General features: G+C 43.5%; 1 protein-coding gene across 2 annotated transcripts in view; it reads right to left on the bottom strand.

Moving 5' to 3' along the window:
- Positions 1-14,930, bottom strand: part of CEP152 (centrosomal protein 152) — a 725,831-nt gene that overhangs the window by 689,966 nt on the left and 20,935 nt on the right. For both annotated transcript variants that reach the window (XM_085644215.1, XM_085644214.1), the window contains exon 2: positions 11,695-11,821. In XM_085644215.1, the coding sequence (XP_085500341.1) occupies positions 11,695-11,784 (90 nt within the window). In that variant the 5' untranslated portion in view covers positions 11,785-11,821. The remainder of the gene's footprint in view (positions 1-11,694; positions 11,822-14,930) is intronic.

The following is a 14,930-nucleotide window of genomic DNA, read 5'->3' on the forward strand; positions in this document are numbered from 1 at the left end:
AATGTTTGTATACCCATCCCATTTTGCATGTCGTTTTATTAATTAGATTAATTAATTAATCATAATCGTACTAATGGTTTGGAGTGATGTGGAAATAACTAATCAACCTTATTAATGACCGAAATACACGTGGGATTTTCATCTGCATGGCCTAATTAATGACGTGAACTAAATTTCGTACGCATATTTAGGATAGATAATTAGAACATTGCATGATATATGTCGCTTTGGTGATGAAATTGTGATTCGTGCTTTATTTAGTAAGTATAAAACGCATTGAGTGTTGCTTTTGGCTAGATAAATACACACACATATGGGTATTAGCGAGGGAATAACATTTAATTAGTCATTTCTATGTATTAATTACGTTTTTGTGTTTCTTTGCTTAAGTTGACTATTCTGGCATATCAAATGATGGCTGCTTTTGGTGCCTAACCAAACTGCCGACGCTGAACCAGGCTTGGGTGAAGTGCGCCTGCGCTAAAAGATGAGCAACAATGGCCCTGTCTTGACCCCAGGCAAGCTGTACTTATCAAGGCCACTGGGAAAGGTGCCAGCGCTACAGACAAAAGGCTTTATTATAGAACCGGAACCAGCAAGTATGCTGACAACATGGACTAAACCTTATGGGAACGGAGAGGTTGACCCCGATCAGCCAATCAGAACAGTTTAAAACTCAATATTGTTACATTTTGCTATTGAAATTATTATAAAACCCATAGAATAGAGAGGTTGGAGGGTCACTAATTCGATTTCTTGATGATATGCTGACGAAGAGGACGGTGACACTGCAGGACAGTTCTTAGTCTGAATCTTTGACAGACTGATTTAATGCCCAAAATCCTGATTAACTTAACCTGCTAAATTGATGAGCATAGATTTGCGAGATTGCCAGATTTGACATAGAGGACGACTTTAGCCAGAATAGGTAAATATAAATTGCAACTTGATCAAATGAATGATTTAATCTGCAATATTAATATAAATTTGGATTTGAACATCTACAGAAATGAGTTGGGTTGTTTATTCATTGAAATGTGTTAATGAAAAGGTTAATTAGAGTATTAGGAATTCACTTAAATCTACAACTAACAGATCCATCCCGGTCATGAGGGGAATACCAAATGTAGAATCTAGGGCCTCATGAGTATAAGAAGGGTTTGTAGGTTTGTTGCTCATTAGGGTAAAGTGGTATCTTCCTCCCTCATTATCCAGCACTTGGAAGGATAATCGAAGGATAATCGCCTCTCTTAAGGACTGATGGTGAGTGTGTGTTGGTGTTATGGGCCCCACCAGCGAATGTATGGATAGTGTGCGTGTGTGAGATCTTTTGGACCGCAAGGGAGGGATTTTGCACTCCGCGCTGGAGCACTGCCACTGCCCTCCATTTAGCATGATGTACCAGTCTACTCCTCCAGCCCTCCATTGCCCAATTCTATGGCACATAATTGACCTCCTGATTAGCCTCTGTGCTTAGCTTTCTGCCCCTATTCTCCTTCCCCCTGCCCTCCGATGTCTTTGTGCATGCCCCTGCTCCATCCTTTTTGCCCACCATGTTCCATGGACCTGCCACTCCTATCTACTCTGAGTGTTCTGTTGAGCTGCCACTCCCCTCCCACCTGCCTAGCATTGTCAGATGACTGTAACCTGTCCCTGCCACCTCCACCCTGCCTGTCCACATGCCATGCCCCTATCCCCTTCCGCCTGTCCTCCATGGTCCATTTTACTGCCACACCCTTCTGCCCTCCCTGGTCTGTTGTGCTGCAACTGCTCCTCCTGCCTGCCCGCGCGGTCTGTTGTGAGGCCCCTTCCCCTGAACTCTCTTGTCTGTGCCCAGGTCCTGACCCTCCCTTCTATCCTCCATGGTCCTTTGTGCATGCCCCTGCACCCTCCTTGTTGCCCATCATAGCCATTGTGCTGCCACTAACCCTCCCGCTTGCCATGCATGGTCTTCTGTGCTGCCATGCCCCCTCCTACCTTCCCTATGTGGTCAGCTAGCTGCCCCTGACCCCCTCCCACCTTCCCTCCATGGTCTGTGTGTATGCCATCATAGTCTCATTGTTGCTCTCCATGGTGTGTTTTGTTTCTAGTGCCCAACCTGCCTGACCTCCATGGTCATCTTGCTGCTCCTGCCTTGCCCACAGCCCTCTGTCTCCATGTGCAGACCCCCTATTCCCTCCCTCCTGGCTTGTCTGTTCCATTGTAATGCCCCTGATCCGTCCCTCCTGCCCTTTATGGTCTGTTATGCTGCAGCTTTCTCTCCTGTCTGCCCATTATGGTCAGCTAGCTACCATTGCCTCTTTCCTCTCTGTTGTCCATGTGCATGGTCCTGTCCCCTCCCTATTGCTTTCTATGGATTGTTGTGCTGCACTCCTGTCCCGCATGCGCTGTGTGGTGTATTGTGCTGCTGCAAACCCTGATGCCTGCCCTGTAGGGTCAGTTTGGTGCACCTCTCCATGTCCCTCCTGTCCTCTGTTATCCGAGTCCATGTCCCTACCCCAATTCCTCCTGCCTACCATGATCCAATGTACCATACTTGCGAACATTTTGAACTTGGTAAGAGGGAGATTTTGAAAAAAAAACTGGGGTATTGAATTTCCCCTTTGAGTTACATTGAAAAAGAGGAGATTGTAGACAGGAGAGAGATCAAATAAAGCTCATTTGAGCTTAAAGACATTGGACATTTCCTGGCTGAAACGGGTCTGTTGGCATGTATGGTTGTACTACCACTGCCTCTTCCTTCTGCCCACAATGGTGTATTATATTGCCACAGCCTCTCTTGCCAGTCCTGTATTGTTGGTTTGTTGCCCCTGCCCCCCTTTCCACTGCCCTCCATAGTCTGTTGTGCTGCCACTGCCCTTCCTGCCTGCCCAGTGTGGTCAAATTGTTTCATCTGCACTCTCCTACCTGCCTTCAATTTTCAGAGTCCGTGACCCTGGCCTCTGCCTTTCAACAGTATCCCAATGAACAACTAGATTGCTAACATTCTATATTTATTACAAAAGTGTGGAACGCCTGACGTCATCTTGATGTAATCAAAACTGTAATACCTAGAGTATTTCCTTTAGAAATTACATATAGGAGAGGGTCTTATTTGCATCAAAATTATGGTTAGTGCTCTAAAAAACTCAAATGAGGACATATTTTCTGAGTTTTCAAATAGCGACAAAGAACTTTTACATTATTTGTAATCTTTATGTTTTTTTATCCAGTTGACCACTTGATTAAATGTTGCACCTAGGGGAGAGGATGTGGTGTTACTTCCAGAGCTGCAGACTTTGCAACTGGGGAACCAGGTTGGAGTTTCTGCTTCAGCTCAACATTCTGTGATTGTGATCAAATCACTTAATCTCCCCATGTCTACAACCAAAATGAATTTGGTCTTGTGTGATGTAACCAATGCTCATGTAAAGCACTCCAATACCTGACAAGTCTGCACTATATAAAACTGCAAATACTCAAAAAATAAGTGTTTTGCACACTTCTGTCATTGGGCTACATGTGGGCTACATCTGGGTGATATTTGTGCTGCATTTAGGCTCTTTTGTGTCTGGTGGCCATCTTGGGAGATTTATTTGTAATGAAGTTTCCTAATTTCCTCATTTACTGCAGTCTCCTCAGTAGGAAATGCTTTCAGTTTTTTACTTTGATTCCATCAAGAAGGTATTCAGATATGTCACACATTTGCCATAAATTCTGAATGTTAGCACTCTAGTTGCTCATTTGATCACTGTAGTAAAGCTACTGCTCACCACGGAAGTCTGCTGCTGGTATTTAAAGTGCATGTTTCAGTCTGCATATCAGAAGTTTTTAATGAAATAGAAGAGGATTTGAGAAGTCACTCAAAATGTGCCCTCATTTTCTTTCTTCAGCACTAATCATAATTTCTATGGCAAAATGAACCCCCTCATTGTGTTCCTTTTTAAATTAAATGTTTTAAGTGTTACCAGTTTTTTCCAATCAAGATGTCTTCAGGTGTGCCATACTTTTGTCATAAGTAAGACAGTAAGCGCTATAGTTGTTCGTTAGAACACTCTGGGACATTCTGTCATTGGGCTATACTTGGGCTACATCTGGGTGATATTTGGGCTACATTTGGGCTCTTTTGTCTCTGGTGGCCATCTTGGGAGATTTATTTGTTATGAAGTTTCCTAATTTCCTGCAGTCTCCTCAGTAGGAAATACTTTCAGTTTTTTAGATTGGTTCCATCAAGAAGGCATTCAGATGTGTCACACATTTGCTATAAATTCTGAATGTTAGCACTCTAGTTGCTCATTAGATCACTGTAGTAAAGCTACTGCTCACCAGGGAAGTCTGCTGCTGGTATTCAAAGTGCATGTTTCAGTCTGCATGTCAGAATTTTTTTATGAAATAGAAGAGGATTTGAGAAGTCAAAATGTGCCCTAATTTTTCTTTCTACAGCACTAATCATAATTTCTATGGCAAAATGAACCCCCTCATTTTGTTCCTTTGTAAATTAAATGTTACACTTTATTCCAACCAAGATGGCTTCAGGTGTGCTATACGTTTATCATAAGTAAGACTGTTAGCGCTCTAGTTGTTCGTAAGAACACTCTGGGACATTCTGTCATTGGGCTATACTTGGGCTACATCTGGGTGATATTTGGGCTACATTTGGGCTCTTTTGTCTCTGGTGGCCATTTTGGGAGACTTATTTGGTATGATGTTTCCTAATTTCCTCATTTACTACAGTCTCCTAGGAAATACTTTCAGTTTTTTACTTTGATTCCATCAAGAAGGCATTCAGGTGTGTCACACATTTGCCATAAATTCAGAATGTTACCACTCTAGTTGCTTATTAGATCACTGTAGTAAAGCTACTGCTCACCAGGAAAGTCTGCTGCTGGTATTGAAAGTGCATGTTTCAGTCTGCATGTCAGAATTTTTTAATGAAATAGAAGAGGATTTGAGAAGTCACTCAAAATGTGCCCCAATTTTTCTTTCTGCAGCACTAATCATACTTTCTATGGCAAAATGAACCCCCTCATTTTGTTCCTTTTTAAATTAAATGTTACACTTTATTCCAACCAAGATGGCTTCAGGTGTGCTATACGTTTGTCATAAGTAGGACTGTTAGCGCTCTAGTTGTTCTTTAGAACACTCTGGGAAGCTGCAGTAGAACACAAAGGAATCAACTGACAGTCTCTGCCCTTGTTGGATGTACATGTTTTACTGAGAATGTCAGACTTCATTCTCACATGACTGAGAAAGATAATGTGAATTTACAGAAAATATGCTCTCAGTTTAGCTTATAGATCACCTTCCAAACCTCTGTGGGAAAAGCATGAGAAAATAGTTTTCTCTCAAACATGATTCATGATATCACAGCAGAAGGCTTTTTCACATGGTAAAATCACCTTAGAACACACCACAATTCCTAAAATGAGTATGGTACCATCAACAAATGATTTATAATGTAACTAAAGTCTTAAAACCTTCTATTAACTGCAATGCTTTTTAATGAGGTGATATCATGTATATTGGTCCCAAGATGGCTGCCAACACTTCTTGGATGAAGTGCTGACAGCCAATCAGATCTCACAATGAGATGTGTGGTTAGGCTCCGCCCAGATATATATGTGATTTTACTTTTGATTTTCTCAGGAACTACTGAACGGATTTACACCATATATGCAAAAGGCACATGCCTGACCTGAGGACTACCTCTCTGCCAAATTTCAAGTAATTCTGTTCAGCCGTTCGGGCTGTACCTTCGACTAAAGGTCCTATGGAAAAATGCATGGGGAAAACGCGTTTTGGGACCCCCCTTTTTTCTCAGCCCCCGCTTGACGAATCCCCCCCGAGACTTTCAGGGAAGGAGCGGAGCGCCCCACCTATTTTGAAAATTTCGCGAGGATTCGTCAATCAGCGCCAAAGTTATTCAAAATAGAATGTTGAGGATTTCCTATGGAAACATGGTCCTAACTATAACTATCTACTGGCGACCGCCAGTAGATAATATAGAACTAGATTCCAAACATCCGGGAGGTCTGAACATGACTGAAGACCTCCACACTTTCCTCTAGTTCCAACAATGGTTTGACTAAATCAGTCATAGAGGTATTTGTACCTATTATAACCAGATAAATGGCCAACACATCAGATCCTCTTGGCAGCTGAGCTCCATGATCACAGTTTATTAAAACCACTATGGTGTATATTTAATCAGGACATGTTTTTAAAATCCATTTTTTAGCTACATATTCATACAACAATGAATAGCAGCTTTGCACCTACACGTTATTTAACAATTTTATAATTTTTTTGCAGTTTTTATTGGGTGGAACAACAATGCCTCTTTAAATCTACATCTACCTTGATAATTTACCAGTGTGACAACCAGTGGACAAAAAAACCCAACACTATGTCCACAGAGCCAACAATTTTTTCAGGTGTAATGAAGTATCTCTTTTAAATATTTAAAAGTATCTGTTTTAAATTTAACATCTTTTTAACAAATGGACAACCTACTCTTGATATTTAATACTGAATCAATTGGGAACCCTATCATGTTATTTTACGCGGCATTTAAGCCAAGATTTTAAGTGAAGTAACTATCTACGGTTAACCTGTTTTATTTGCATCTTTGCACAGTTCAATCGAATGTTATTTGCACTATGTTTTCATTTTGCTTGCACTGATCTAATAATATTTGTTGCACAAATGGACGTGACTGTCCCTGAAAAGGTAATTAACAGTTATCACACGAACATTTGTGTTATCCAAACACTGATTTCTTGGTTAGTTGTTGGTAGAAAGTTAGCGCATTGTTGTTAATGTAACAATTTGGTATAAAGCACTGGCACTTTGAAATACACTTGCACTTTAAAAACAAAAAAAAGCAAATAAAAAAAATGGTTTAAAAGTCATGTGACTTATGACGAGCGCGTCATGTGATCAAGGCCCTCCGGGGCTGAAACGCGTAATGGCTGCTACATCGCTGTACTGAGGGAGAAATAAACGAAATTTTACCGCTTATTTTATGTGGTCTACGCTCCTTTTGTCAAAGGGATTGAAGGAACTTAAGAGGAGTTCGTGTGATATATATGCTTGATGTCTGCCCAGGAAGAAGAGGCGTGGAACGCCTCGAAACGCGTCGGCTTTTTTTAAGACTTTCATTGCAACGGAGAAACAAGCTGCAACGAGGTGATACATGACTGCAAGGTCTGGAGCGTGGTCAAGTGCCCCTTCAATGCTTTAGGGCGTTTTGTTGTCAAAAATAAATTCTACACGGCAGCCTGGCCGTGGAAGTGAGCACCATTCATTAATTTGAAGGCTGTGGAGCGGGACGAGCCGACTCAATGCAGCACCACGCTTCATATGCAAATTTGTTTGTTCTGTCGTTACAGATCCTACTAAGGAATGAAAACAGTGCATTAAATCTCAAGGCATTGAACGTACTAAGGGTGTCACTAATACTCACCGCGGAGACTACAACTCCCAAGAGACTTGAACTAACATTGCACTAAGCTCCGCCCACTGAAGGCGAATTGAATAAAGAGGTGAGCCGTCAATGCTTGATGTCTGCCCAGGAAGAAGAGGCGTGGAATGCCTCGAAACGCGTCTGCTTTTTTTAAGACTTTCATTGCAACGGAGAAACAAGCTGCAACGAGGGGATACATGACTGCAAGGTCTGGAGCGTGGTCGAGTGCCCCTTCAATGCTTTAGGGCGTTTTGTTGTCAAAAATATATATATATGATTGTGATTTTAAAATTGTTATTTTACTTACAGTAAATTAATATGAATTAATGAACTAGGTCCTTAAGATATCTCATGAATATGAATTGAATAGTTACCCATTCGATATGGCAGCTCTATTTGGGATGTTTTATTTGCACGTATGCACTTTATGACCAGTTGTCATCAGAGTTTTCAGTGGAGGTAGTTGATAAATACAATTGCAAAGATATTTGTACAGTGCACATATTTATATCTTAGCACCATGGAGAATAGAGGAGCTACCCACTTGGGTTTGACCCGGTTTGATAATAACAAAAGTTTACAATTGATATAAATGAAATCAAATTGAAATTTCTTTTATGTAAAATTGTGATTTTAATGGGGTTAGTATGTGTACCATGAATTATGTTTCAATGAATTCAAATTTTAATAAAATACAACATGAATGTACTATGAATTAAACAGTTACCAATTACGACATGGAAACTACATTTGAGATGGTTTTCTGCACAGAGGCACTTTGTTAATCTGTTTTCCCCGTTAACCTACACTGTTTTTGCACGTATTTAAGGTATACGCAGTTGTTTTTCCTCATCGTGACCAAGCTGCAACTACCGAAACACGTTGATGCAAACTCTTCAGCCAAATCAAAACGGGGATTTAAATAAGCGCCCCGAGTGCTGTGCTCCTTCGTAGATTGAGGTAGAGATTGTTGATATCTATCTATCTATCTATCTATATATATATATATATATATATATATATATATATATATACACACACACATATATACACACACACACACACACACACACACACACACACACACACACATACATACATACATACACACACACAAACACGTGAAAAAAGGAGGAAGGAAACTCTGGGTAGTTACCACATTTTAGGTGGACAGCAGCTCCTTTATATGGGCAATCTACAATACCACCAACACACTACTGCTCACCTCACATCTGGTTTTGTAGCAGAAGTTTAAGCATAGGATGAACATAGTGCCATTGACGTGAATATGTGTATATATCAAAACAATACCCTTTCAGACTAAGAGTGATACATACATTTTGCACACAAAAAAAAGCAGAGAACTCTGGGTAGTTCTCAAGTTTAGGTGGAAAGCAGCCCCAATATAGAGCACCCTCAACACCAGCGACACTCTAAATTTGCTCACCTCAAGGTCTGCTTTTCTATCAAAGTTTTTAAGCGTAGGATTAGCACAGTACCATCCACGCCCGAGATAGAACGCCACGGGGCATAGACTACAAACTGATAGTGGCCTCACATTCCAGTTATTTTCATTTCCCTAGTTGTTAATGTGTGCATTTTAAAGACAATAGTTTCAGATCACTGCTTAGCTCATTCATTAGTCAGTTATCTAGGATATGAGGAGTTTCCGTTCAGACAGCAAAACAGGTAGCAGAGCATTGAGCCCAGGGAAGATGGCAGAGTTTCTTTGAGCTCTGCATTGGGCTGGCCCTAACACAGCCAGCAACATCAAAAATGAACAGCTCAATGAGACAGAAAATCACTGTGGATATGAGTATGCAGTTGTGCATCTTCTTATCGCTACCCCAACAGAACCCTAAAGACCTTAAGACACGTGGATCACACTGGGCCCTAAAGAACGGCTGACATGGCTCGCTGTGCAGTAAGAGATGAGTTGATGAGAGGGGAGGCGGTACCTACCACGGCAACCCGCTGTATATAGTAACACTCACCTCCTCCTGAACAGAAAAAACGCCCAGGGCTGGATGCTAGTGCCACAGTGTTTTATTATCCACAAAAGTGCTGGTGCACGGATCTGTGATTAAGGCTTGCAAGGAGGAGCCGAAATACATTTGGTCCCTTTGATGTACAGACTGGTCTCCTGCTGTTCTTTGTCCAGCACCTCCACAGGTCACTTGGTAATGTTTCACTTTACTGTGCTTCAGCATGCAATTTCTCCCTTTGCCGCCTCTATACTAATTTTCATGCTTAAACTTTACAGGTCGGCACATGGTTGACTTGCCAAAGGAGTGCTATCCTCTTGCCCTCCTGCTAAGTTTTTGGTCACAGAGCTGGCAGGGAACCTTGCATACATGTAGCTTCTTCTCACAAGTAGGATGGGTGAAATACTCCCATCCAGCAGACTAGTTTTGTCAATCCGTCCTGGCCAATGTACCAATGTTCCTCCCCCTGTTGAGTAGACATTATTATTATTATTATTATTATTATCTGTTCTTATAACATGGATGGTCCAGCAAGCTCTCCTCCTGTAAATTGTGCTAAAGTGCAGCCAAATGAAGCTGTGAGTATTAATACCACCTGGTTCCAGTTTGTTGCTTCTCAAAAGATGGTGGATGTGCCTCCTGGTTTAAAGGCAAATTTCTGTGTGATGGAGTGGTATCCGAACAGCTCAGACTGTGTCCTGCAATGGCAGTTGTCAAAGAAAATGTTCTCTTGCAGCTAGCTAATCAAAGCAATCTAGTCCATGGCCTCTGGTTTGAGTCCCGAGATCCAAAGCAGACGAGATGAGAAAAAATACCCTAATCCAACAGGATTTGAGTATTTCTCAAAATCTGGGTCTGCAAATGGTCCTTGACACTAGTTTGCGGATCAAATGCAGAGTAACGGCCCAGAAATCTCTGCTTTGACTGACAGAATGGCTCAAACTGAGGTATACTAAAAACACTTTTCTAAGACCACGTTCTTAAAAACACCTGAATAGATTGATACTGAACCAAGCAAATTCTATTCACTGTCCAGTTTCTGTGCAGTGCAGTTCAAAACTTGCTATGGGAGCTCATGTAGGAAATGTTAATTTTTTGACCCTCTGCCCCATTTTTTTCTATCCCCGCGTTTGAAGAATTTACAAGGAACTTACCATACCAACCCCAAATTGGATGAGCATTTTTGGAATGTTATGTACAGATTTGTCAACTGACGCCAAAGTGAACAACAAAACAGGAATATATATATTTTTAAATTATGACTTAACCATAACTACACAGTCGCTATCACAGAATGTGAGCTACATATGTATACGTAATTAACATAGTTAGAGGAGTATTATTTGTGTAAAGAAGGGAAGAAGGAGAAACAAAAACAAATCAGGCATTATATGGCAAGTAATTGGTCAGAGAACAAAAAACATAACCCTACTCCAAAACCTTAAGAGAAATGGATGGGCTATCTCCAGAGATGAAGGGGCTGTGGCACAAGGGGATCGGGGGGTGTTTCCAAGTCTCACTCTAGCTCACTTTGTTTCTCTCTACGCCCATTAAGGAAGCAGAAGCAACTAGGTATCCATTTTCAAACAAGTGGACAGGCTCTCAATTAAAAAAATTAATTCAGACCTACTCTTGCTGTAGCAATACGAGGGGAAGATAGTATGCCTCAAGTGACCTAGGTAGGAAATAGTCCAAAATGTAATAATCTAGCAAAAATGGGACAGCATGCAAGGATGAGATTAAGAATTCTTTATCTATATCAATACATGCTTGTAAGGAAATTCCCACCCATACAGGAAAAACATGTGGACTCCACTTTTCCTTGACCGCCCCTGTTCCTGACCAACCACACAGAAGTCTTAGTTACAGTCATAGTAGGTACACAGCACTGCTCTTCATTTGGTAATTGGTTGTGCTTTATCTTATGCAGTTGATTACTTATTTTTATACTTGATATATATATATGGCTGTTATATTACAGCCGCATATTCTTAGCGGTGGATTATGCACATGATATGACATTGACAGTGACTGTGAAACTGAAAAAGACAAAGAAATGTTTTTAAACAAAAAATAGAAAAATGTGGACTGAATGAAAATCCCTATTTACCACGAGAAAATAAATAATTGCTAGAAAGAAAGCAGCATGGTTCACAGTACCTAAAAGACTATCTATTAGAAAAAATGTATACTTTCATAGAAGATAACTAAACTAACAAAATCAGGAGCTTTTATTTTTAACAAGGTTAGTTTATACATGTTTACCTCCTGGTCTCTGGCGTAGTCCTCTTTATCATATTCTTCTTCATCATCATGCTGTGTCTGAAGGGCCCCACTATCGAAATCCAGAGACATTGTGGTGTTTTAGGAGAAAATCTTCTTTAATGTAAGTCTGAAGGGAAAAAAACAAATGTCAGAAGAAATGAAACCCTTTGCAAATGCAATGTACATATTAAACTGGCTTCTTGGATACTGTTTTTATGTGTTTTTACCACCAGAAACAGTTTTTTCTTATCTTCTTTCTTCATAACAAGGCAAAGTCAGACAGTTTGGTGGCATCACATACCTAACCATGTATGATTTTGAATGTGGATATTTATTCAGTGAACTTAGAAAGAGGAAATATTCATTCAATAAGGAATTTTACTGAAGTATGTTTTTAGAAGAGTACTGGTATATTTCTATGTATTAAATGCAGGCTTAAAGTAAAAGTTACTTGCGTTCGGTAACGATGTATCTGGTAGAGACGATTCTAGCCGCAGATTCCTTAACGTAGAATTATCCCCAGGCGTGAGACTGGACCCGGAAAACCTTCTTGCCCAGCATCTCTGTGCGCCGGGGGGGGGCTCCGCCCATCGTCCTCCGCGGGCGTGCCGTCAGCGAGGTCACATAAGCACCACCCGGCGCGCTGGCGTCCGTTTGCTTCGGAGAACTTTTCCGAGCCACAACATGGAGCCATCACAACAAAACTGAGGAGAGCATGGGAACAGTGTGCGAAAAAACCAGAGAAACAAAAAGAGAGAGAGATTTAAAAAAGCGAGGAACGGCACCAGGTGGCACCGAGTCACCAGGAGGCTACAACGGGAAAGCCAAAGCAGAAAGAGAGCAGACCACCTCTGAGGAACAACCGTGCAAGCCAGGTGGTAGCACGAGGCAGCACAAAAGTACCAGAAGGTCACATCAGTAAAGCCACAGCAGGGAAAGCATAAAGCACCCCTCCGTGGAACCACCGTGCAAGCCAAGACGAGAGCCAGGCTGGAGGCACAAGCAGCGGAAAGCGCTGGAAGAGAGAGACCGCAACCATAGACCACACAGCAAAGGGCCAGAACAGAGGAGCAACTGCAATCCAACCCAAGACCACACAGTCAAGGAAGGCCAGAGCCTCTGAAAGGAGCAGGAGGCCAAGGACAGGCAAAAGAACCCCCAGCGTAGAAGACCGCAAGGGGATCGGAAATTGTAACAACAAAGGAAAAAGGAGCAAAAGCAGGCCCCTACACTGGAGAGAACCCAGCTGGAGGGAAGCCCGACGGGCAGGAAACGAAAAGGAGCCCCACAGGAGACAAGCCACCCAGAGGGAGGCGAGCACAGATGAGCAAGCTGAGGGTCCTTGCAGAATGGGGAGGAAGGGTGGGTCGTGAAGGAATCTGCAGCTAGAATCGTCTCTACCAGATACATCGTTACCGAAGGTAAGTAACTTGTACATCTGATAGAGACTACTAGCCGCAGATTCCTTAACATAGGATAGATACCCTAACCATACCCATAAGGGAGGAGGGCCTGTGAGAGAGCATCCCCACCAGGAGAGACCAGGGCCCCAGTAGGGGACATGGCACAAGAAGGAAAAGGCCAGGATATCCTAAGCCCAACCAAGGGAGAGCGCCCAACACCCCGCAGGGGCAGACAGCACCCCAAAAGCCTCAAGGAACAAAAGGGCCACTTTAAACCCAGTGAGAAGAGGTAGAGCCAGAGCCCACTGGAAGAAATACAGGAACAGAGATAGGAAAGAGCTGAACACACCTTGGTCGCAAACAGCAGGCAAGGCCGGAAAGGCGCCACCGCCAACAGCACAGGCGGAAGAAGAAAAATACTGTTGTGCGAAGCCCCAGCGGAACCAGAGGCAGGGCCGCAAGGAAACACTGCAAAATCACAACGGTGGAGGAGAACAAGCAGTCATGCGCGTGCCCGCGCCGCCAGCAACAGGCAACACCCCGGAACAGCAAACCCAGGAAAAGGCAGACGCCAGCCAAAAACAGAGGCCAGGGAGGACCAGGACACACACTGACCACGAAGAAGCGGAGGAACCGGCAGAAAATAAGAGAGAGACGGAGGACGGGCCCAAGCCGACTACCAGAACACAGAGGCCAAGGAAAGCCAATCTCCCTGGAACAGCAGGCGGAGGACCAAGCCAGAACACAGGACAAAAGTGCGGAACCGCCACAACACGATGCCGCAGACAGCAGGCCAGACCGGCCAAGCGACGTGGCGACAAGGAGAAGGACGGACCTAGCAGAGGACAAAACAGAAAAGACCTGCAGAAAAAACCCACAGACGGCCTAATCTCAGGGCCTACCGAGCTTAGCAACAGCAAAAACCACATGTCAACAAAGGGCCGAACCAGCAGCCAACAGCACCAAGGGTCCAACATAAGGACCCTAAGGCATATCAACCAAACAGAACACACAACCTGGGCTACCCGTTACAAAGTCCCAGGAAAACAATGGGAGAACACCTCCCAAAACACAGACCGACACTAAGGTCACTGAGGGGGAGGAGGAGGGCGAAGCCCCGCAAGAAACCTCTGAATAGCAGCATCTGCAAGGGCGTGGAACAACAGAGCGCCATCAAAGGGGAGGTCAACCAGCCGTTCTCTAACGTTCTCAGGAAAAACACTATTCCGTAGTCAGGCATGTCAACGAAGGGCCACCGAAGTAGCCATGGTACGACCAAGCACCTCCGAAACGTCCAGAGCCGAGCGAAGAATAAACGCCGCCAGCTCCCGGCCATCCAACACATGGTGCCGCAGATCAACGCAGGCACCCTCCTGAGAAGCGGAAGACAGAAGGGACTCCGCCGAGTCCCACAAGCAAGAAGTGGCTCTGGCCAACACACAAAGAGTGTTAAGGGCCCGCAAAGCAGCACTGGAGGAGGCTAAGAGGTTGCACCCCCAGGAATCCAACCAGCGGGCATCCCGCGACGGGGGAGACAACACCGATGGCAAGGAGGGAAAGGCAGTCTGTAAAAGAGGGCCCATGGTAGAAGGGTGGAGGGAAAAGACAGACAGGATCATGCGGAGCAGGACGGTGGCAGTGCAGAAGTAGCTGGGGCACCGGGTCCGCCGTGGCAGGACGCCCCAGGCCCCCAAAAGAGAATTGTGGAGCGAAGCCTCGAAGGGGAGAAGCAGCTCCAGTCCACCAGAGCCCTGATGGAGAACCTCCAGCAAATGATCCGTGGGGAAATGGGCAGCTGGATTGCCCATGCGCAAGATTCCCGCAGCCATGGAA

Source organism: Triturus cristatus, chromosome 3_1 (genome assembly GCF_964204655.1).
Source record: "Triturus cristatus chromosome 3_1, aTriCri1.1, whole genome shotgun sequence".
NCBI lineage: Eukaryota > Metazoa > Chordata > Amphibia > Caudata > Salamandridae > Triturus > Triturus cristatus.